Source organism: Alligator mississippiensis, chromosome 5 (genome assembly GCF_030867095.1).
Source record: "Alligator mississippiensis isolate rAllMis1 chromosome 5, rAllMis1, whole genome shotgun sequence".
NCBI classification, from domain to species: Eukaryota; Metazoa; Chordata; order Crocodylia; family Alligatoridae; genus Alligator; species Alligator mississippiensis.
In genome coordinates, this window is record NC_081828.1 from 202916349 (window position 1) to 202940251 (window position 23903).

A 23903-nucleotide genomic window follows, 5' to 3' on the forward strand; every position below is an offset into this window, starting at 1 on the left:
GTCCCAAATTTCAAGTGCTGAAGTACCCTTTATGGTTGGGACAATAGTCAGTGTTTCACTTCAACTCCAGCAGGAAGGCCTACACGTTGCAGTGAGGACAGGTAAATGTGCAAATAACCCATCTACCAAAAGTCTCTATACAATTCCCCTTTAAATTCTCCTGAAATCGATACAACTGAATGGGAAAGAATCCTTTAGCTTCTCCACAGAGAATCATAGAAAGCATCCCCTCAGACACCTAGACAAGTACTGAATAATGAAACAGTGGTTATGTGGCCAGAGCTCTGTGCTGGGGATGCACACTTAGCCACCCACCCACACAGTTCAACCAACCGGGTTCACTGTGAAGTGAACACATGGACAAACCTCTATTTCTGCTGGACCGACCGTCTTTCATTCCACCTCCCCTCTGCCACTACAGCAACCCTACTGGACATACAGCCTCTTTTCCAGTGAGTCAGGAGTTATGGCCAATGGCAAAAAGGTTTCAGATGAAGAAAGGCCACATCAAAATAAATTTCTCTTTATAGCTACATAAAAAAATTCTGTTCATAAAGGAGCCATGAGTCTTAGATTCAGAGAACATTTCAATATATTTTATAGTATTTTGTGGAAAAGGCTTTGAAGGCTCTAGGAAGGGAATTAATATACTCCATAAAAATGTGGGTAAAGGGTAAATTAAATGAGTCTTATTCTAAAAAAGTAAGTTCTCCAAGACTAATGTGCCTCCAGTCCTTCAAAAAGGCCTGGGATAAAATCTGTGCTGGTCATATTTGTATTAAGTGTTTTCAGTGATGAAAGCAACTCTGGATGCTATCCCAACACCAACATGACATACATTGTCAGAACTAGCTGCAAATTGTTAGTTAATATACCAAATCTCAACCCACATCTGTTTTAGGAATTTTAACATTTTGCTCTTGTTGTCAGTATAGATCACCAGAAGGCTCAGCCTCATTTCTTCCACTGATTCCCTGGATCTTGAAGTACAGCAGACTTATCACACTACCAGTCATGTATACCAGTGGCACCCAACCTTCTGGCCCTGCTACGCTCCAGCACAATCTTACATACAGGACCATATAAATCAGCCTGCAGGGCTCCCTATGGGTCCAAAAATTTGGCAGCAAGGGAGTGGCAATTTATGCTGCCACCACTTCCCCACCAACAAATTTCCAGATCCTTGGAGAGCCCCACAGACCAGGTGGTATAGCTCCACAAGCCAGATCTGGCCTGCAGGCCAAGTTGAACACTCTTGGCTTACATGATCAATCAAGTTGGTAGCTCATTTTTGGATTAATAATGAATTAACCATTTTATTTTCCACAGATTAATGTGCCAAGTCTCACAGAATTATCATGGTCTTTGAAATGTTTTCTGGTGGCATAATATCAACCACAACCTTACAAATCTCTCTAAATGATGCCTTTTCCTACCCAATAAAGGATATTTAAACCTGCACCCTTTCAAAACCTGAAAGATCTTCACCTCTTTTACATAAAGAAGTTAACTGTTTACAAGCCAGATTAATTTGCTGATACAGTTAAAGTGCTCTCCCTCTCACTCATACATTTGAAGGAGAACTAAACACTTTAAATGATTAAAAATAAAAGTTTAATTTTCCAAACTAACAAAAAAAATCTTCTGCACAAACTCCTCATGCAGGCTCTTCCTCAACCACCACTTCCTCAGATTCTCCACTACCTTCCTCCTCCAAATCCTCTGATCTTCTAATAGACTCCACTATCCACTCTTACGATACCATGCTCAAGTCATCTTCTGGTATTCCCCGAGATTCTTCCTCCAGATCCTCTAACAATCCTCCAGTACAGTATTCCTCCAGCTCTTCTTCTAATTCTGCTGATTTGTCACTGTATTCTTCTTTCAACTCCTGCTCTATTTCCTCTGCTGACTCTCCCTCCAATGCCTCCTCTAATGATCCTCCTTCTACCTCCAGCTCCTCCACAAACCCCACCTCTGACTCTGTATCAGAAGAATCCTCATGGTAATATCAGAAACAGTGTTACAGATCTTAAAAAAATAAAAGTATATATAGATTACATTTCCTTTCTACTACTTAATTCCTATAAATGCAAATGCCCACCTAAAAAAAAAGAGACCCAGAAAATTTTTATACTCCAGCAGTTTAGTAATAAAAACCAAAGTTTTATGCTTTTACACTGAAATGGAACAGCCTGACTGCTGGGGTGGTACACAGTCTGGTTTTTAGGCACTTTATTCCATATTCCCAGTAGTTTAGACAAATCCATATCTCAGTCAAAAGGTAGCATTATTTTACTGTCTCATTTATAAATCGGTTTGGCAGCCCTTATACAGCTCCTCTTCAGCTTGACACCCTTCAGTGGAAGGGAGTGTTTTTCTACCTAGAGTTGACACAGGAAAAAAAAAAAATCTATTGAGCAACTGAGGGGTGCTAACTTGTGAACAGGAAATTAAGAACAATGACTCTTCCTCCCTCTCATAAGCCCTCATTTTCTCCTTCAGGTCAGCAAGGCTCATATTCAAACTAATCAGAATTTGTGCTTTCAGTATGAACATTTGGGAAGTATCAGAAACCCAGCTTCCTCTTTTCCTAGGATTCATTCACCTTCCTCTTTTAAATCACTTTCCTATGAAGTACGAGAGAAAAATGGGCTGCAGTTAAAAGCTGCAAAAGAAAGATGTTAGGTACACACTTTTTTTCTATAGAAAACATCCCAGCTCTTGAAGTAAATTCATGAAATCAATCTCCCACACCTCTGAACAGCCTTACAACAAAGCAGGTTTTTTACTCTTATGTGAGATATGAGTATTTGGGATCTGGTTCCTCCCACCTCTTTCTCCCTTTCATCTTCCTCTTACTCCGAAGCATGTTACAAGAACCTTGAAAGACACAAGGAACTCATATACCTTGCCCATTCTAAGGACACACTGCAGATCATAAGAGCCTTTTATGAGTTGGTCAGAGCATAAATACCTCTTCAGATCTATGACTTGAACAGAAAGCTTCTCTTATTTCTTGTCTTTTTTTTTTCTTCAGTTGCAACTATTTCTAGAGTTCTTTTAGAAAGCCTCAAAAAGTAAAAGGCCTGAATATAAGATGTTTTCCTCTTATGGGGTCTGAAGGCAGCTGTACTAGCACAAATTTTGCAGCAATTTGCTATACTGCCAATCAGCAGGCAGAATCACAACCCAGCAGCTCATTAACACCAGCGCAAAAGTTTTTTATACTGTTTTGCTGGACAAATTGTCGTCTTTAACTTCATTATGTCCACAGGCTGTGAGAGTTAATTAAAATTGTTTGAGCTCATTTCTCTTTCTTTTGTCAATTAGATGGCATCAGATTTAGAGAAGCAGAGTCTAAACCTCATACAGTGTAGCTTATATTTAGCTACAATAACAATTCTCTGTGCAATACAAACTTCCCGTGTGGAAGCAATTCCAAAATATTCTGCCTTATTTCAGAAGACATCAAAACCATTAATAAATACTCACCGCTAAAGGTGACAAAAATCAGCAGAAGATTAAGTTCAGAGCAGAGATAGAATTTTAATATCTGCAGTTTGATTTTCATTCCCTGTTTTATAGAACATAATGCAAACCTTGCTTTGATGTTTTAAAAAAAAACAAAAAAAGACTTCAAGGAAGAGTAAAAGCTGGCAAACAAAACCTATTGTACAAGAGCAAAAGCAAAGGGGAAGGAGGCACAAGTTAAAAGTGGATACATTTTAAAATGTACCCAGGACTACTATCAGTCTATTACAGAGCTCCACCCCGGCAAAAAGTCAAATACTTTTAACTGGTTATATAAAAACAGTTTTAGCAATTACTTTAGTACTTACACACAGCTAAAAAGCAGTTGACCACTCACCAAAAAAATCAAATGAAAACGGGTCCCTTCCACCAAAAAACTCCCTAAAGACATCTTCTGGGTTACGGAATGTAAAGCCAAATTCAAAGGGATTTTCAAAATGACTTCCACCTGAAGGAAAAAAGAGAGTAAGATTATTTCAGAACATCTCATATTAAGCACTGAATTTGCATGCCTATCTTGTAATATTGCTCCTATGTTTTTTACAAACTTGAATTGGATTGTTTTTATCTCTATTCTAAATGCCTCACAGGACAAATACTTAAATATATTTAACATAAGTAATTGACACAAAATATCCTGTAATCTATAAATGCACTATTGTAACTATAATTATTCTATTTTTCCCTTCTTGTACGACAATTATCCAATAAGCAAACTCTACAAGCAGAAAAGTAGTTTCAACATCTTTCCATCATCTCAGATGTCCCCATAGTTGAACTGTTAAAGTAGTTTCCAGACCATTATGTATTAGGGATATAACAGTTTATAAGCCAATAGTGAGATAATGGATATAAAAGGCACACGTTGATTCTTTTAGTATAACCCTATTCCCACATACTTTTAAATTTTATCTTAAAATAATTTTAGTTCTTGGTGCAAAATATTTCAAATGCTTGCCTTAAAGGAGTCTGCCTTACGTAACAGTTGTTTGCTTACATACAAAGAATTTGCCTACGTACCTCCACCTCCATTTATTAAGCCTTCTTTTCCATACTTGTCATAGATCTCACGTTTTTTAGCTACAAAGAGAAAGTTACACAGTTGAGTTACATATTGTATTTCTACTACTTCCAAATATAGCACTGTTGTTCTCGATTGAATTCCATCCCAAAGTTAATTTAAGTTGCATTTGTTATATAAAATGAAGTATTTTGGAGAACCAAAGCAGAATAAATGCAACAAGAATTCCTAAATCTCAAGTTAAATGTCTAATTTAGTCGTAGTAGAAACAAGCAGCAGTCCAGTTCATCCTGCTTTTCATAGGGCAATTCTCATGTTGAAATGCAAGTTTTGTTTTGTTTTTTAATTAAGTAGAAAGGAAGCCAAGGTTTTCACATTTACACCTTTAACAAGATAGCAAAACAAGTAAAACTGTATCAGTGTTTTATAATCAGACTAAAAAGAGACCTTATCATAGGATAAGCAGTTATTGCTAGAAGTAGGGTTGTGACAGTGGGGTGGGACAATTAGTGAAAAACAGATTAGTTCTGTGTTAAGTAGCTGATCCAAATCAGTGGTTTCCTCAAATTTTATGTATCAATGAATATTGGGCATGCAACTCCATTGTTTGTAGTCCCTCCTGAACCCAAGCCAGGGTTTGGTTGGAACAAGAAGAAATGCACATTACAGACATTCAGACAAAACTGTAGTTAAGACAGTCAACCTGACCAGGTCTGTGAGGCCTCATTCCTCACTCACCTCATAGGTATTACACTTTGGAAGTACAAGCAAGTCTCTGGCTTGAGAATCTGATCCATCAAACACTTTCTAGTCTGATCCAATGTCCACTGGAATCTTTCCATCAGACTCAACAGGAAATGGACTGACACTAAGATCATGCTTAAGACCACTGCTTATTCTTTTTCCCAAAAAATGAGCAATCATCTTCAACAGTTAACATTTAGGTACTCCGATTTAAAGAAGCTGAATGTTTTTTCTATGTGCACACAACATTCAGAAACTTCAGCTGATTAAGAAAAGTTTTGTCTGACAAGTCTGTTACCTCACCAATTTAAGTACTTCATAAATTAGTATATTGCCTTTCTAAGGGCCAATGAAACATGATGAACTGTTGGTAAAAAAAAGACAGCAGGCAAGGGAGAGGAGTCCTGCAGGTCAGATAGCAGAACAGAAAAGCCTATTTTGAGAATTTAATTTGTTCTTGAACTACAGGGAAACAGCGTCTTATGACTATAAGAGTCAATCATTCTTTACACAAATAATGCTCCACACAGCTATTCTTCTGCCAAAAATCCACCCAGCCTGTTACCAAATTCCCAGCTGTAGAGCCCTGTTGGGGATATGTGCTGGCAACAGGGGATAAGCAATGGCTGTGTTAACTCCCACAGCACCACAATCACTCACCCCTGGCAAGACTGACACCCTTTCATTAAGAGAACCGCATTGAATCTGACACCCCTGCATTGCATCTCCAGCCAGTGTCTGGAACTAAGCTAGCCACTTTGAATTAAACTACTTGACCTGACCATCCAGTGTCATAACAATACAATCTGGATGTGGGAATAAAGTTTCATAGAAGATGCATTACACTAAAACAGCAACTATCATACGATATAGACCAAAAGTCCATTAGTCCGACGCCCAGTTGCTAATTTATAATGCTTCCAAGGAAAGGGCAAGATGCCCGGGCGCAAGAACAATTATAGAATAAACTGCCCATAAATAAAATTTCTACCTTAACTGAAGCCACCAAAAGACAAGAAAGGGTGAATAAGCTTGCTGCCTGCCAAACCAGCCCAAATTTTGAGAATACACGGCAGTGAGAATACCTGGAGAATGTGGCAGAGTACGATTTTTCAAAGACATTTCCAAAGTGAAAAGGGGTGTTCACTAGGGCTGTGCGAAGCTTTGGCAGCCAATCTGATTCAGAGGAGATTCGGCCTGATTCAGTGACTGAATCTCCAAATCAGAATTGAATCGGGAGACCTACTAAAACGTCAGAATCAAATTGGAAGCCTCCGAACCAATTTGGAAAAGATTTGGCACCGCTTCGGAGATTCGTCCATAGACTAAACAGACAGCAGTCCTCACACCATGCTGGACACAGCTGCTGTGGGGGCAGAGGAAAGGGGCATTGGAGAGGGAGGGACTGGGTCTGGGGTGAGCTGCCCAGCTGGGGTGGGAGGACAGGGGTGGGAGGGGAGGAGCCATGGGATGCAGGCGTGGCAGCAGGACTATGCTGGCAGAGAGGTGGAGGGAAGCACGATGCAGGCATGGCTCGCTCCGGGTGGAAGGGGACAAGTGGCAGCAGGGAACAGCCCGCGCTTTCCCAGCTGGAGCAGAGGGAGTGGGGTGCAGGATGCAGGCGCTGCCGCCACTTGCTCAGCTGGGGCAGGCAGGGGGGCAGGATGCAGGCACAATAGTATTGGCAGCGGAGGATATGCCCTGCTGCCACTTGCCCCCTTCTGCCCGGAGCAAGCCACACCTGCATTGCTCTGCCGCCACTTGCCCAGCCGGGACAGGGGGTATGATGCAGGCGTAGCTCGCTCCAGAAGGAAGGGGGCAAGTGGCAGCAGGTATAGCCCCTGCTCCCAGCACTGAATCAAATCTCTGTGCCCCTGAATTGGCTGAATCCAAAGTCAATACTTACTGCTTCGCACAGGCCTAGTGTTCACTCCTGCTAACCTGACGCATGAGTTTAGTAGGTAAATTTAAGAAAAGACTGGAAAGATATTACTATATGCTAAACAAGTTTCTGTGTCTACTTGTATGGGATGTATAAAGTAAAGTTGCCAAGCAGAATTAACTTCTTACAACCAGACCAAGTGTGGCAAGTATTTCTGGCATTGTTGATGTATATAGACAGAAAAGAGAGAAACATTCAATTGCATGAGACTTATCTTTTGAGGAAATAGAGGAAAGAAAAGGCAGACTATGTCAAAGGATGAACACCTTTCTAGTGAATTGATTTTGAACATAAGAGATGGTGATATTGTCCCTTTAAGTCTTTGTTGATCTACACACCAGAAATAGCAGAGACAGCTGCAACCAATTAGAGAATAAACTTTTAAAACTGTTTGTTTGATAGTTCATATAAGCAGTTGCCAAGGGTCTGGCAAAAGGGATGCTTCTTTCAAAGTCAAAAAGTTGCAAGGAAGGGATACTACACAATACTATACTAAAGGGATACTAAACAATTCCTATACATTAGATTTCTTGTTGCATAGTTTCTTTGCATCCCCCACACCTGTGATATAGGAGTTTAGCTTTTTTGTAATGGGAAACAGTTGTGCCCAAGCAACACATTTATTTCCTGTGGACCAGCTTTAAAATAGCCCTTTAACACATAAGCAATATACCCTTGCTTCTTCAGTGCCTCCCATAAAAAACCTCAAACCTTCAGTGTCAGATCCCTTTCAAAGTACTTACCATCTGACAAAACCTCATAGGCTTCAGCTACTTGTTTGAATTGCCTCTCAGCTTCTTCTTTGTTTTCTGGATTTTTATCAGGGTGCCATTTTAAGGCTAATTTACGGTACCTAAAATGAAGAGAGGGGAAAAAAAAATCATGCTGCATTTTAATTAGATGCATACATAAGCATTAGGCAGCTATATGTAAGAAGAATACTTAAAAATAGGAAGTACTTGATTATGATGTTTACTAACTCCACAATACTTAATGCCATTTATAGACCTATGCCAAGGGAAGCTTTGCTGGCAGAAGAAAGTGACAATTTACCAGGAAATCAATTACTGATAGGCACTCCCACCTACACAGCTTGCAACTAAGCTCCTTCTGCAGATCCCATTATTCCCTCAATAACTGTTTAAGTAAGTTGCCTTCATTAGATGAGCCAGTGAGCAACAGTTCTTCAGAAGGAAATCTAGCAAGAGAAAATTGTTCTGCCTACCCCTTTTCCACACAAAAATTCACAGAACTACACTGATGCATGGGGAAAGGGAGAAGGAGGGAGGGACGGCAGACCACCAGTCAGGAGGCAGTTGCTTCAGAGAATCATAGAAAATTAGGGTTGGAAGGGACCTCAAGAGGTCATCCTTTAAAGGAGAATCCATTTTTAAAGTTTGTTCACGACCCATTCATGTATTCTTGCAACCCCCTTTTGGGGCATGACCCATGGGTTGAGAAACACTGATCTAGACCAGCCCCCTGCTCAAAGAAGGACCATCTCCAACTACAACATCCCACCCAAGGCTCTGTTTAGTCAGGTCTTAAAAGCCTCCATGGATAGACATTCCACAACCTCTCGAGATAACCTGTTCCAGTACTTTACTACCCTCCTATTAGGAAGAACTTTCTCAATATCTAATCTAAAACTTCCCTGGCTGCGACTTGAGACCACCATCTGCCACCACTGAGAACTGTTTAGCTCCATCCTCTTTGGAACCTCCCTTCAGGTAGCTGAAGGTGAATATTAAATCCCCTATCTTCTCTTCTGCAGACTAAATAAGCCCAGCAGCCCCAGCCTCTCCTCAGAAGTCGTGTGCTCCAGCCCCTAACCATTTTTACTGCCCTCCATTGAAATCCCTCCAATTTGTCCACATCCTTTTGTAGTGGGGGGTCCAAAACTGGACACAGGACTCCAGATGTGGCCTCACCAATGCTGAATAGAATAATCGTTTCCCCTCGATCTGCTCGCAATACTCCTACGAATACAGCCCAGTATGCCTTTTTGGCAATAGGGGCATGCTGTTGGCTCATATGCAGCTTGTTGTTCACTATAACCCCCAGATCCTTTTCTGCAGAGTTGTTGCCCAGCTATTCAACCCCCAGTCTGTATTGGTGCATGGGACTGTTCCATCTTAAGTGCAGGACTTGGCACTTGTCCTTGCTGAACCTCATGAGATTTCTTTTGGCCCAATCCTCCAATTTGTCTAGGTTTCTCCGAGTTCTACCCCTACCTTCTGGCATATCTACTACTCCTCCCAGCGTGGTGTCATCCACAAACTTGCTGAAGGTGCTTCCCTTGTAGAATTAAATTTTGCCTGGATATTTTTGGAGCTCCATCATAAGGAAAATTAATAAAGAGGCAAGACATCTTTTTGATGGCAAACTTGTGGGGACAGCATGGATCCTGAGGGAGCAATATTATTCAACAAGGGGAGCAGAGCATCACCAACGAGCTTGCTCTGTGGAATGGTACTCTTCCTTCCTCAGATTCAAAAGGACTGACACGATTTGGAAGCTACATGCAATACACAATTCCCATCACTGGGAAAATTCTTTAGAACAGGGGCAGCAACATTTTGTCAGTGCAGACCACCCTTTGAGACCCACCCCACAGTAACAGGCTGCAAATTCGTGCCCCCATGAAGGGAGCAGCCAATGCTTACCCTAAATTGCCTGTGCTTACCCTCCCTCCCTTACCACTGATCCTCAGCCCCTCTGCAGCAAAAGTTAAGCATAGATGCAGTGGGCTCCACAGCAAAGGGGATGGATGGCAGACCACAGCTCCATGTCACCAATCACCCAATCTGAGCCAGACTGTTTTGTAGGCAAAATCAGCCTGTGCACCATAGGTTTCCAATCTCTGCTCTCAGAAAATTGGGTTTTACATTCCTGATCCCAAGCAGCAGCTATGTTTATTCAAGTAGCTGTCCTTACAAGCATGTCCAGAAGAAAAACAAGAGAAGGTGATATGGATTTTTTTTAATACACCAAAGTACGATCAGCCTAAGCCTCCAATGCCCCAGATGGAGCAGGAGAATAATATTTACAGATCAGTGAAAACAAGAATTGGGCTGCCAAATCTTTCACAACTTGCAAGAAAGCTGTTCTACAGACAGCAAGCTTTTCAAAGATTCCAGTCAATCTTCAACAAGCAGAGGGGGAGAAGTTGGTTGTAACTGGCCATCTTAAGCAACTGGGGACAGAGTGGCTGGAGGGAAGGGCAGACAAGTTCTTTGGAGGGTTCTGATATCTTTTATTAAGACCAGCTTAAATAGTTGGGGGAAAAAAAAATGTTTAGCAAGCTTTCGGGTTTAAAAACCCTTCATCAAGCTTGCTTATGTGACTCATGCTCACGACAAAGGGTTTTTAAACCCGAGAGCTTGCCAAACATTTTTTTCCAAATATTTAAGTTAGTCTAATAAAAGATATCAGATTCACCCAAAGAGCCATGTCTGCCTATGTCCTTAGACCAACACAGCTACAACATACACGCCTGTAACATGGAGGAAGGGGGGGAAGGAACAGACAAGCTTAAATTACAAGCAATATTAAAGTTCTCTAAACCCTCCAAATTTAAATTTGCATTCACCCGTTTACAATACCAGAGGTTCAGTCCACTAAGTGGAAGCCAGAACACATTTAAAATGAAAAGCTAGTTTTCAAGAAAGCAGGTACTTTATATACATTTTCCTTTTCTCCTAAAAAGGATAGTCTTAGAAAAAATTAAATTGGAAAGAGTTACGTGATAGTGAAAGCACTTAGCATAGTGCTTTTTAAAACAAAGTAAATTAATTCCTTGAAAAAGTGGTCAAGCTAACAACTAGAACATGCAGTACAACAACTTGTGCTTCATGTTTTGTCGTGGTACATCTGTATGACAGGCAGTAAACTTCAGAGAGAATTAACTTTAATGAACCTCAATTAACTGAGACATACACAGCATTGTCCACAGTAAGTGTTACTACATTTTATCTTGCATATCTCCTAGGTACTTAAAGAAGGATAATTGATTAGTAAGTGTGCAGGAGGATCCCAGAACAAAAAGGCTCTCCCAGGAGAAAGGTTTACACCCACAGCATTAACATTCAATAGAAGGAGGTATTGAGAAACATTCCATAGTTTAGTGTGTGAAACACTTGTATAACTGATGGTTTCCCTTAAGTTAAGTTAATAAAATTTGAGTTTTCCAGAGCATTACTGATCTCTCAGAAATTAGGTTTCCAAGATGTAAAATTGAATATTGGAAATACTGATATGAGTATTAAGATCTAGAGACCAAGTGCACGAGTTTACTCATGAAGATTTACAAGCAAAATTTTACAAACCAAGATAATAGTACTTACGCTTTTTTAATGTCATCTTGTGAGGCATGCTTTTGCACTCCTAGAACCATATAATAATCCACCATCTTTTAAGAATCGTCTTGTTTACAGCAACAAATTCAATTCCTGCAATTAAAAGAAAGTTTAAACTAAACAATACCACAAAGTAATAAAAGATTATTCTCCCACTAATGGACTCTAAACTACCCACTTCTGTAGAATACCCCAACAGGCCAATCTTATGTTGAAAAATAAGAGAAGTTACTAATTGTAATTTTGGGTTCAGGTGCTTTCAGTTCTCTCATCACAGAGTTCATAAACATTTCAATTGGCATTGAAACCAAAACGAGACTTAGAGACAGACAATGGGCCTGCCAAACCATTTATTTTTTGCAGAAAGAATATCAATAAATGACTAAAGGAATAGTTTTCCTCAAATGGGAACCTCCCCAAAAAAAAACAACTACTTCAAATTCTCTTATTGACACTACAGTCACTTTTCTATTTCACATAAGCATAATAAAAAGCCTCACCATTATGAAACTTGGCCATTGTGTTTCCCTAGCACCTCCTTCACACCAGGATATCACTTCTACTGTGCTCCTCCATTCAAGCAGAGTATCCAAAAGGTACAATTGCCTCAAGAGCTTACAATTCTAGTTTGTCACAACTACTACAAAAAAAACTCAGAAAGATACCTCCAGAATTTCTAGTAATATGCATGATTAAGATCCTTAAAAAGCAAAGGAAACTGCATAACAATGCATTTAAGAAACTGTTCATTTAAAAGCCTTATCCAAAAAGGTTAAATATCTTGAAACTGTACAGACTCAAATATGTGCATAACGTTACAATGCTATAAAAGCAGAACTAATTTGCTGGTTAGCTCTATCACTTTTCATACTAAATATACAGCCAGGCAAGGAGTACTTCATCACCTCTCAGAAAATCTAGATCAGCAAGCAAGCCATTTTCAAACAAAGAAATATTGTTTTCTTAAGCGTAAAGCCACCAAAAAAAGGAATTTCTTTACAGGTGACACTGTATTTGATCTGAAGTACCAATCTTGTCCCATTTAAAAAGTAGGTAAGCTTTCGGTCAGTGTTAAGTGATGGACAAAGGACATGCACATCAGGTGCCACTGAAATGGAATAGTATCTGCAATGCCTAAAACACGCTATGGATCTCAACTACCACTTCATCCTCTTCTACTAGAGCTGGTTTGCTGTCTGTGACAGTAGCATTCTTCCATTAATATTTCCAATCACCTCAGCTCTTCTGTATTTCTATATTTTTTTTCCAAGCTCCTGACCAGATAAAGGTTGGCTTGCCCATCTGTTAAGAATAGTAAAGTCACTGCAATTCAAGCACTGGAGACAACAGGTTAATAGAACAACAAGACTAAGCGAGTTTCCTAACAGTTCACTAAATAAAGCTAGTTTTAGTTTCATTATTTCACAATTTGATTTTTGCATTGTCCAAACTTATATTAGCTAGTTTCACTTTTGACTTCTACATAAGAACCACTGATTTATTACCTACTACACTTAACAGAGATTGTGAAATTTTTCTCATTGCTCCTAAACTTCTCCTCCAAAGAACAGCACTTAAACATGAGAGACTTGTTTATATTTGAGCCGAGTGGGAGACCTCATTTAAAACGTCGTGGTAATAAGCTACTGAACTTTGTTTATGCAACATAAGCTGTTCTCCCAATCTTAGAAACGCTGTACTGCAACCTCACTCTGAGGCTTTTTCTCCAAAGTTAAACTTTTATGTAATCTTTAGATGAAAAGGACAATTAAATGAAGCCACAGTATAGAATTTAGTGCAAAAGTATGATAAAGAATTGACCATTTAAAATCCATCATGAATGAAACCAGGACATGCAATCCAGGCCAAAAGAAATAATACTTGTTTCCTACATGTATAAAGTACATTTTCATACTCCTTCAAACAGTGACTAAAGGTTGCCTGCTCAAAACAGCAGCCCAGATGTGGTTATATATGCTATGCTGCTGGGCCATGCTATTGGAAGTCCTAACTGGAGAATAACTCAATCCTGCAAAACAACTCAAATAGAATTCAACTTGAGAGTCTCAGAACAGTTCTTTAATACAGAGATTCTCAACCTTTGTTTGTACCAGGACCCATTTGTAAACATCCATGGCCAATCCTGACCCAGTACTCCTCACTCCTGACCCAGTACCCCCCACCCCCAGCCCCACAGTGTGTGTGTGGGGGGGGGGGGGGGGGGGAGGGGGGGGATCCAAGCAGCCTCTCTCTCACATGCTGGAACTCTGCCAGCCTGCAAGGGAAAAGCCACGGTTTCCCACTTATTCCTCCTTTAAAGAAGAATCCATTCTTAAAGTCTGGTCATATATACCCTTTCATATTTTTTGCAACCCATTTTTAGGTCACAACCCATGGGTTGAGAAATGCTGCTCTAATGCACAGTTTTGAGATCATATGATGGAGAGCAAGATACACCAACTCCAGCAGTAGCATGAAGTTTAGAGCCCTAATGTATGCTACCTGTGATCATAATTACTAGAAACTATAACTGCTGTGAACTATATCCCCATAACGCAAAGTAAAACATCTACGCATCCCTTCAAGAACGATTCAACAGAATATCTTCTTAGTGAAGACTATATAAACTAGCATGGGAGTTGGAAAGCATGGCTTAGAAAGAAGTTCTTGGGGCTCTGTCCATAAATTGAACTTCAGAAACAAACTGGACCAAAATATGACTTCTGCATATATTTCAGTAAAGTTTTGCAAACAAATGATGCAAAGCCAGAAGTCAACTTTCATGTATTAAAACGGCAGTAGCTTTCCAACCTGATCTGCTCCCTTTAAAACAGTTATTACTTGCTTAAGATGGAATTTTTGCAAGGCTGTCCAGGATCTGTTAACTCTTAACATAATTCCACATTTGCTCTCTGAAAAGATTCAGAAAGCATTCTAGCACAGATCAGGCTAAATTTTGTTTCTAAACACACAGCAGAATATAAACTTGCCTTGTCTACATTTGCAACTAAAGAATGTTCAGCAACAGTTCACTTGCGATTCATCATGGGATCATCTTCTCAAGTGAATAACTCAGCTTTCTTAGAATAGCAATTTCTTCCAAAGTAGGTTGTTTTTGCACTTAAACCCCTACTCCACAAAATACTTCCAACAATACTGAATACATTTGCTGTTCTTTTAACTAAGCATTCATACAATCCAACGTAACCATCATGACAGTAATATGCAACAATGCCAGTTTACAGAAGAGAAGGGAGGATCTTACAAGACAATTTAGTAGATGGGAACTAGCAAGAAACAGGCAGTACGGGTGGGATAATCTAGGAGAAAGACTCTCTACTGCACAATAAATTACCATAACATGCCCTGATCTGATGCACTCCGAGACCAAATGTACAGAAGCTGGGCTTCTACCTCATATATGAATGGAAGGGCACACTCTGGCAGTACTGACACAGAGATAAAAATAATGAAGTTTAAGTGCTAGTGCCAATTTGTGGTGTATTCTGAAGCCCTGCTATGACACTACCTTTTTCCTCTCCCTCAGCTCCCCTCCTACCCCCCCCACCCCCAATCACTTTAATTTGGAAAATGCAGCATAAATAGCTATGCTAACATTAAGGATGCAAGATACTACCCAAAAAGGCTATGCTAGTGTCATATGTACAAGGGGGCAATGTTCAGATGTACTGAAGAGGGTTGAGGACTCGTTAAGTATGCCCCATATAGAAAGTAAAAAACAAGTAGTCCAGTGGGATCCCATACTATCACTTTCAGGTGTGTAGCAACATGTACGGTTCTGCTATTTATATACCGAAGTCATGTGGGTAGATATAACAAGTCATACATCCTATGTAATAATCCACAGCTTATTACATAGGAAGCATACAATAGTGGCAGTTTGATTGCACAAGTGGGTCCCACCTAAATTAACCTAACTACTGAGTGCAAGTCAAATGACTACAGAATTACATGCCAACTGTTCTTAACAAAGTTTAGTAAATGGGTGCTAAAAGTTAAATACTCACTTTCTAAACCTTATCAGGAAGTGGGTTATACCCTCTCTGCCACTGAATTTCAAGGGGACCCCCCATAATTATGAAACGCTACAGATATAGATTTAGGGTTGTAGGTAAGGGGTGTTCCATCCCTGGCACAGAAACATGCATCATCTGGCCCACAGGGCTTCGTAAGGGTCTGGAACTTTAACAACAAGGGAGTGGTGGAAGTATTACTTGCCAATGCCTTGCTGCCAAATTTCTAGACTCACGTGGCATGAGTGGGTTCAGACTGGTGTGCAGCTGGATCTGGGCATGAAGGGGTTGCAACTATGGACCAACCCCATACACCACTCAATTGGCTTGCAGGGCCGGAAGGTAAGACACCACTGCTGTAGATGATATGAAAGCATACATATTTCAGTTAGAGACATCTTCATCATTTGGACTGAAGCCCTGTAGTCTCCGATTGATTTCCACCAACAATTCAACAATCGTCACCCCTCCATCATACTATCTCTTAAATACTTAAACACCAGCATTTCCTTTTTGGACATCATGATCAGGGCTGTCCCTAGATGGGTGCAAAACAGGGCAACTGCCCCGGGCCCCGTGCTTCAGGAGGTCCCACAGTCAGTGTCATATAGGCCTCATCGCAGCCTCCACGTACCGCTGTTACCAAGCACTGCCGGCTCTGCAGCTTGCCACCCCTGCTGCTCCACTGGCTCTGGCCACTTGCCACCCCCCCCCCCCCCCCAACTCCACTGGTGCCGTTCATCCTCCCCTCCAGGCCCCACACAGGATGATATGCCCCTAGGCCCCACACACCTCCAGGGATGGCTCTGACCATGATCAATATCCAAAATGGTAAAATGCAAGCCACCACATACAAGAAACCCACGAACCGACATTCATATCTACACAGAACTAGCAATCACCCTGAACACACCAAGTAAGCTGTAATTTACAGCCAAATTCTACAATACCACTGAATTTGCACTGAGGAAAATATCCATGATCACCACCTGACAAATCTCAAAAGGGCCTTCGTCCAACAAGGACGCTCCTCAAGAGAGATAGGATTTTTGAAGGAGTCACCCAGATACCATGCGAAGATTTGCAGAAGTACAACAAGAAAATCCCCACGAATTGCACACCGTTAGTTATAACATACCACCCTTCCCTGGAATCCACCTGGAAAGTCCTCAAACAATTGCATCCCAATTTGTAAAGAGATCTTTCAAGAACCACGCATCCTAGCCTTCAAACAAGCATTCAACCTTGCTAACCTCATTACCAGAAGCAAACTCCCTATGACCCAAACCACAATAAATGGATCCAGATCATGTCAGGACAAGAAATGCAAAACCTGCCACCACCCCCACAATTACTACACTCCACAAGAGAACCATCACCATTCCTGGATCTTACACATACACCTCCAGAAATGTTACGTCTCATTCAATGCAGCAAATGCCCTGATGGAAAGTATGTAGGAGAAACCAAGCAACAACTGCACACCAGAATGAATGCACACTGAAAATCCATCATAGAAAAATATCCAATTACCTGTGGGGGCACATTTCTCACAAGATAACCACTCTCTCCAATCTCTCAGTTCTAAGCCTCAAACAGAATTTACAAAACACCTTTTGTAGACAAGCCTACGAACTTCACTTCATAAATCTACTAGATACACAAAATCATGGACTCAATATAGACATTGGGTTTATGACACATTACAACCTGCCTGATGTCTGATTCACCAGGTACCCGCCTGACCTTACCATTATTTCACCTCTCTCTTCCTCCCCTCGCCTCCTTCTCTACCCTTTGCTTTTCTAATTTCCAGCTATTTACTTTTTCCACAGACTGCCTCTTTTCTACCTTGGAGAACTTGTCTACAGCAGAGTCTCCCTTCTCATTCCCACCCCTCCCCTCCCTTCTACACCTATTGGTTTTCCTAATTTTCACCTATTCACTCTCTCACTGACCTCCTGTCACACTTTCAGCTTCTTTCATTCTTTGGAGAGCTCAGAACAGCAGTATCCCTGTGCCTGAGGAAGGGCATTTATGCCCAAAAGCTTGCAAAGAACTTTGTTCCAACTGCTCAGTTGGTCTAATAAAAGATATCGCATCTACTCAAAGAACCTTGCCTGCCTATGTCCTTAGACCAACACAGCTACAACCAACAACCCTGCAGATAGTGTTATGTACAAGCAAGAAAAAAAGTTGCTGTTACCCACCCAACATTAATGTCAACATTTGCTTGTCTGTGCTCAACCTGTGCATCTATATGGAATATATAGTTCCCACAATAGAAAACCCAAGCATAGATTAGATTTTTAATTTATTTCTTTCATCTGCACAACATTGTGCTAATACTAAATGATTCATAGCAGAATAAAGAAATTTTAATTTTAAGCATATACAGTGCCTAGTACTCTAAAGCAGTATGATTTAAATTGGCCAAGGGAAGAAATCATTAAAACAGCAGTGGATATTTAAAAACTTATTTACCCAGCAACAGATTTTGAAGTGATAAGAAGGCTTATCAAACAATCTATTGTGATTTCTGCAATTTCATATTTTTAGTCTGAAAAATATTTCAAGTCTTTAAGAGTTAGCAAAAAGATAAAAAGTTAGTAAAGCTGTTGAAAGTAGCAGAGGAAGTTATTTTAAGTTCAAAAGTTACACACAACTTCAGGTTTTCTTAATTGTCACAATTAAGAGTACAAACTTCTCTCCAAGTACAAACTTAAGCTAACATGATTAAAAAAGGAAACAAGGCAAATCTGAGAAAGGTTCTTCTTTCTGTGTCCTGTCTGAGACTGCTGATGACAGTATTTAGCAGAATTGACAGATTCGTTAGAATCTGACAGGGCCATGACATGAATGCTTCTGCTACGGGGAAGATGAAGAACTAGAAATGTTGCTAATCAGAGCTAATGTAATGTAATAAGGGATTATATTAACCAACATGAAGAAAGTAAAAGTACAGCTGATATCTCAGCAATACTTCATATAGTTTAGATATAACTATGAACTACCTTCCTATAAGGAGATAAGATAGAAGAGATGAATATACAGCACTAGTAAAGAACATTGCAGACAGACCATGCAAACTGGGAATAAGTAATCATCATGGAAACAAGAGGGAAAAAATTACATGAGCTATTGTCACATTATTTTATAACTAAAGTGAGATGAGAATTGCCTTCTAGAACATAATTTCTAAAATAAAACACTTATTTATTTTAACCCCCACCCCAGCTTAAATCCAGTTACGTCTCCGAGCAATACAGACCATTAGTCTTGACCTCAAAAAAGGTCTTATTTTGCAGCACATTATACAACTTTTAGAAGCCCGAATTACACCTGTGAATAAAAGGAGGGAAGAAACTCATACTAGGCAAGTGACAGTACATGTCCTGTCTTGCTAGCTCAACTGGCTGCTTAAGAGAAACCAACATGCTCTAAGTTGACTGCTCCTATTTTAAGTTAGAATATGGGCAGCTAACAAGTATGATTTTTGCAGTCATGCCAAGGTAACTAAGTTGATCAAACTATAATGTACCCCTTCTACATCATAAGGAAGGGCTTATGGGACAGAGCATTACTAGAAATGCCATGGATTGCCTGAAACTATGGAAACAGAGGGAAACTAGTACTGTGGTTAATGCTGGGCCAACTTTGATTAACCATAACATGCCACCATTTTGTTTGGCATATGGAACTGTGTTTTGGGGGGCAGGGGGACGCGGACGGAAGTTAATCGGGGGGCATGAAAGAGGTCTTTAGTACTGGCTGGGGAATAACATGCCCAACTTCATACAATTACATTTTACTAGAAAGATACCATCAGGAGAGGCCCTGGTGCAACTGTCAGTCCAGCTGGGTCTGCAATTTCCTGAACTGAAAGGTCATTTGCTCTGTAATTATTTTAATGACATTTAGAAGCAGTGGATTGAGTTCGTTTGCAACACTTTGTCTTGACCTGCTAGCTCACATGAGTGCTAGTCTTTTCCCACTAGTTTTACATCAATTTAAGCAACCTCAAGAAAAGAACGAAGAAAGGGCACTCTAAGAAGATGCAGCTATAATGATAGCAAAAAACACCTGATGCTTTGCAGGATACTGCAGGGCCTCCAGGATTCTCACTTCCGTCTATGAGAAGTTGAATAGTTCTGTGGAGCTGGGCACCAGCTCTGAGATGTCACTTGTGCTTAAATGAGGGATCTGGGAATTTAAGTACTTCCAGGGGCCTCAGTCTAAGGTCAAGCTTCTAGCAATTAGCCCAGTAAAGCAAGTTTAATTAAAATACTAGCAAATTTAGTGTTAGAAGAAATTCATTTCTTTTAAAATATAGGCAAGAGAAAGCAAAAACATTCAAGACCTCTGTTATAGTCATGGCTGCTAAGGACAACTCACAGCCCAGGTAATATATACCCCAATTTGCACAAAAGGTCTTCTCTCCCTTAGTTTAACTTTTCATCTGCTATGCTTCTTATTACTCCCAAACCAGTAAGTACACAATACTAAACACCAAGAGGCTGAATTTAAAGCCAGGAGAATTTAATTATTTCAAAAGATAATAAACAAACATCACTTGTTTCTGGGCTGTAAATTTCTTCATGCAATATTGACATAGCCAACAAGTCATAACTTGTGTGGAGACCCAAGTCTGACACTTCACAAGCAACAAGTCAAGCATACTACTTGTTCAAACCATTTCCAGTTTACCCTTTAATATATCTGTCTGTTATGAATGCCAACACCCATGAAATTAGTTAAGGCATCCAAGTCTTATTTGTATCATTGAAACACTGTCAGAATGTCAAGACTCTTTATTACAACTGGTATTACCTGCAGAGAATAGAGCCTAGGACATCTTAAAATCTTGGGAACTTTCAACGTAACCTGAAATCCACCTCGCTATTGAACATGGAGATGCCAGGAGACACAGGCTAACACTTAATCTGAGCCCACAAGAGGCCAAGAAGTAAAATAGAGTTCCAGACTGAGATGCAGTAACTTAGACTAATGATATATATAAAACATATGTAAAAAGTAAATGTAAAAAGCATGGAGGGTCACATGAAGACTGCAACTGTTATATAATAGTTGAACACTTGTCAACAAAAAAGTTAATGCTAAAAGTTCATTTAATCTTTTATTTATGCAAAACACCCTTCCCTAATAGAAGAGAAAAAAAACAATTTGGGTAAAGGCATTATTCCAAAAGAGGGTCCAAGTCACCAGAGACTGAAGTCACAAGGACTGCTAACCTTTCAATTCTACTTTTCTGAAGAATGCCACCTGTGCCTACTTTGCTTCAACAGAGGATGCAAGCTCCAAAAAGAAAGTGAGTGGCAAGGTGCACCAGGCAGCAGCTACAGGCTCCTGCCAACATTAATGAGAAAGCACGGAGCAAACCCGTAAAAGGCAAAAACCAAGACATGTAAAAGAAAACCAGCTTACAGATAAGAAAAGATGGGGACAGAAAAAACTGAAATCCTTCTTCTTGAAAATTATGAGAATAACTGAAATAGAAACCAAAGGAACAGTGGCAGTAAAAGGGATACAGAATCAAGGGAAAGAAATCTTTAACTTTTGTAACACAAAGCTTTTAACTAATATTAATGTCATGTATTGCCTCTTTTTTTGTCTTTGCAAGCGAGTCTGAGTAAAAAAAAAGCTGTGCCTATTAATTCTAAACTGGAAAGACATGGGGCTAAAATAGCTTACACATCTAATAATGCAGATTAGATGCCAACTGGGACCATTAAAACACCTAAAACGTTAGGTACCTGGGTATCATTTAAAATCTAGCCAATATCAATTAGAAATAGGTTATTAACGGAAGTAATCTCTCTAATGAATGAGATTTGAATACACAAAACAATCAGGAAGAACCATATCTAGAAATGAAAGATGTTTTCATTAATAAAATATTTTAATGCTGTTTTATATCTTTAAATTTCAATATCCATCCAAACGTTGCTTCAAAAAAACCTAGTAAATAAAAAAAATATATCTTTCACTGTTTTCTTTTCAATAAAACCACAACAATTACAATTTATTTAACAAATCAAATCCTTATACAAGTTAATGATAGTCAATTGATTAGCAAACATACCAAGTTTAGTATAGAGCTATATTGGCATACACTTAATATATTTTGGAATTTGAGACCAAGGACTTTTGGGGTGATCTTTTACTGGATCATACATCTTTTCTCCATAAAGTTTACAGCTACTCATCCAGTTTACAGGACTCCAAATTAGCCAGAGTATCACAGGAAATGGATCTGTGCACCACTGCAGCCAACCTGGGGCAACCTTCATTTAATGTACAGAATGCAAAACAAGACCAAAAATCAAGAAAAGGGAAATCACACACACACACACTTTAAATGACGATTAAAGAAAAAAAGGCATTTTAAAGGCTGTGTTTAAATGAAGGCATCCTGAAACAGAATAAACTAGATTATCATTATATGACATGATCCAACAATTCTGTTTTATAAAAGGAGAAAAGTATATCATTAATCTCTCAATTATTTGAGTACATCAGTGACATATTGGATGATGAACTGTCAATATAATTTAGACCTTCTTAAAGCTATGGATATGGTCTATGATAGCTTTCTAGATAAAGTAATTAATTAGAGACTAATAAGAGGTGAAGTATTATCATAGGATAAAGCTTAACAGGCACATAAAAGGGAAAATTAAACAGATAATTTTCATAATGGCAAAAGGTTACCAGCTGGGCAACTTCAGGTTCCAAACTAACCAGGGGACTAATGTATATCACTTTGAAATATACCTACCTGCTTATTTCTTCACTTGCATACCACATACATAAGCACCCTTTCCCCAAAAATTAGACATCCAAAATTGGAGGGGGGGGGGAGACGACACACGACATGTATTAAACAAGAAAGGCAAGTTTCACACTGGAATTGAGGCACTGGGGCACAAGAATGGCTGCTGGGGGCCATACTCCCCTTTGGCAGCATGCAGCAAGGGCAGAGTCCACTCTTCAGCATCATTCACCCTCCCCTTGCTGCTGAGCCAAAAGCTGCTGCCTGTTTGGCAGCAGCTGTGAGAGGGTTAAACCTCTAGTTTCTGGCTGAGCAGCAAAGGGAGGGCAAGTGACACAAGAGTGTACTTCGCTCCTGCCCTCTGTCATGAGTCAGATAAAATTCTGGAAAAAATAATTTATTCATTCTGCCACCCCAAAAAAGTGTGTATCTTCATACAAGGGCACATGGTATGCAAGAAAATATGGTACAGTACAAACTGCCAAGTAGCAAAGATGGCAGATGACAAGGTGGCTCAGGTCAAGACCAGTAAAGATTCTGAGGAGCTCTGAACAGACCTACACAAGCTAGGTGAATGCATAAAGAAAAACTGTAACACTAACAAACAGATTTTTTTTCTTCCCCATAATGTTTACAACTGCTCATCCAGTTCATAGTGTTCTAAATTAGCCAGAGCATCTCAGGAGAGGGACCTGTGCACCCCAGCAGACAATCATTTGATATACAGCATGGTCAAAAAACAAACAAGAAGTTAAGATGCACAGGAAATGGTATGGAGCAGAGTATGGAACTGTTCCATTTATATAAATAAATAATTCAACATAATTTGTACTGCTGGCTGAATGGCCATGCCATCTAAAAGAAAAAAAGGAAAATGTAGGATTACAGGAGGTTCACAGGAGGGGTACAAGACAAAAAAAGTCCTTTAAAAAGGTGGGGGAGAGGGGAAGGAGAGAGGAAAAAATTAGGATCATAGGGAAGTAGGTCTGAAAAGGCTCATGAAGTCTTCTTGTCCAGCCCCCCGCTCGAGGCAGATTCACCTTAGACTAAACCATCCCAGTCAAATGTTTGTTTAACCTGCTCTGGCAAAGTGTCCAGGGATGAAGATTCTGAAACCCAGGTAGCCTGTTCCAATGCCTGACCACTCTCATACTCAGCAAGCTCTTCCTAATCTGCAACCTAAATTTCCTCTGCTGCAGCTTGAGGTCATTGTTCTTAGTCCTGTCCCCTATGGCCACAGAGAAAAGGCCAATCTCCATCCTCTTTATGAATAACCCTTCAGTTATTTGAAGATTTAATCAACTCTCCCCTCAGTCTTCTCCAGACTAGATGGCCTGTTTGCCTTAAAATAAGCAAATAGGAAGACAGAGTAAACTGCGATCATAAGTAGCTTGAGAGCTTCAGTAGTCCCCCATCTTAACATGAGAACATGACATACAATTAAATAAATGAGGTTGGAAATTCAGAACTAATGGAA

The 23903-nt window shown here is 39.9% G+C and overlaps 1 protein-coding gene across 1 annotated transcript in view; it reads right to left on the reverse strand.

Moving 5' to 3' along the window:
* DNAJB6 (DnaJ heat shock protein family (Hsp40) member B6) overlaps nucleotides 1–23903 on the reverse strand; it is an 80493-nt gene that overhangs the window by 52670 nt on the left and 3920 nt on the right. The window contains exons 2-5 of the mRNA XM_006264383.3: nucleotides 11588–11692; nucleotides 7985–8094; nucleotides 4555–4614; nucleotides 3872–3982 (exon numbers count right to left, since the gene is read on the reverse strand). Of these exons, the coding sequence (XP_006264445.1) occupies nucleotides 3872–3982; nucleotides 4555–4614; nucleotides 7985–8094; nucleotides 11588–11652 (346 nt within the window). The 5' untranslated portion in view covers nucleotides 11653–11692. The remainder of the gene's footprint in view (nucleotides 1–3871; nucleotides 3983–4554; nucleotides 4615–7984; nucleotides 8095–11587; nucleotides 11693–23903) is intronic.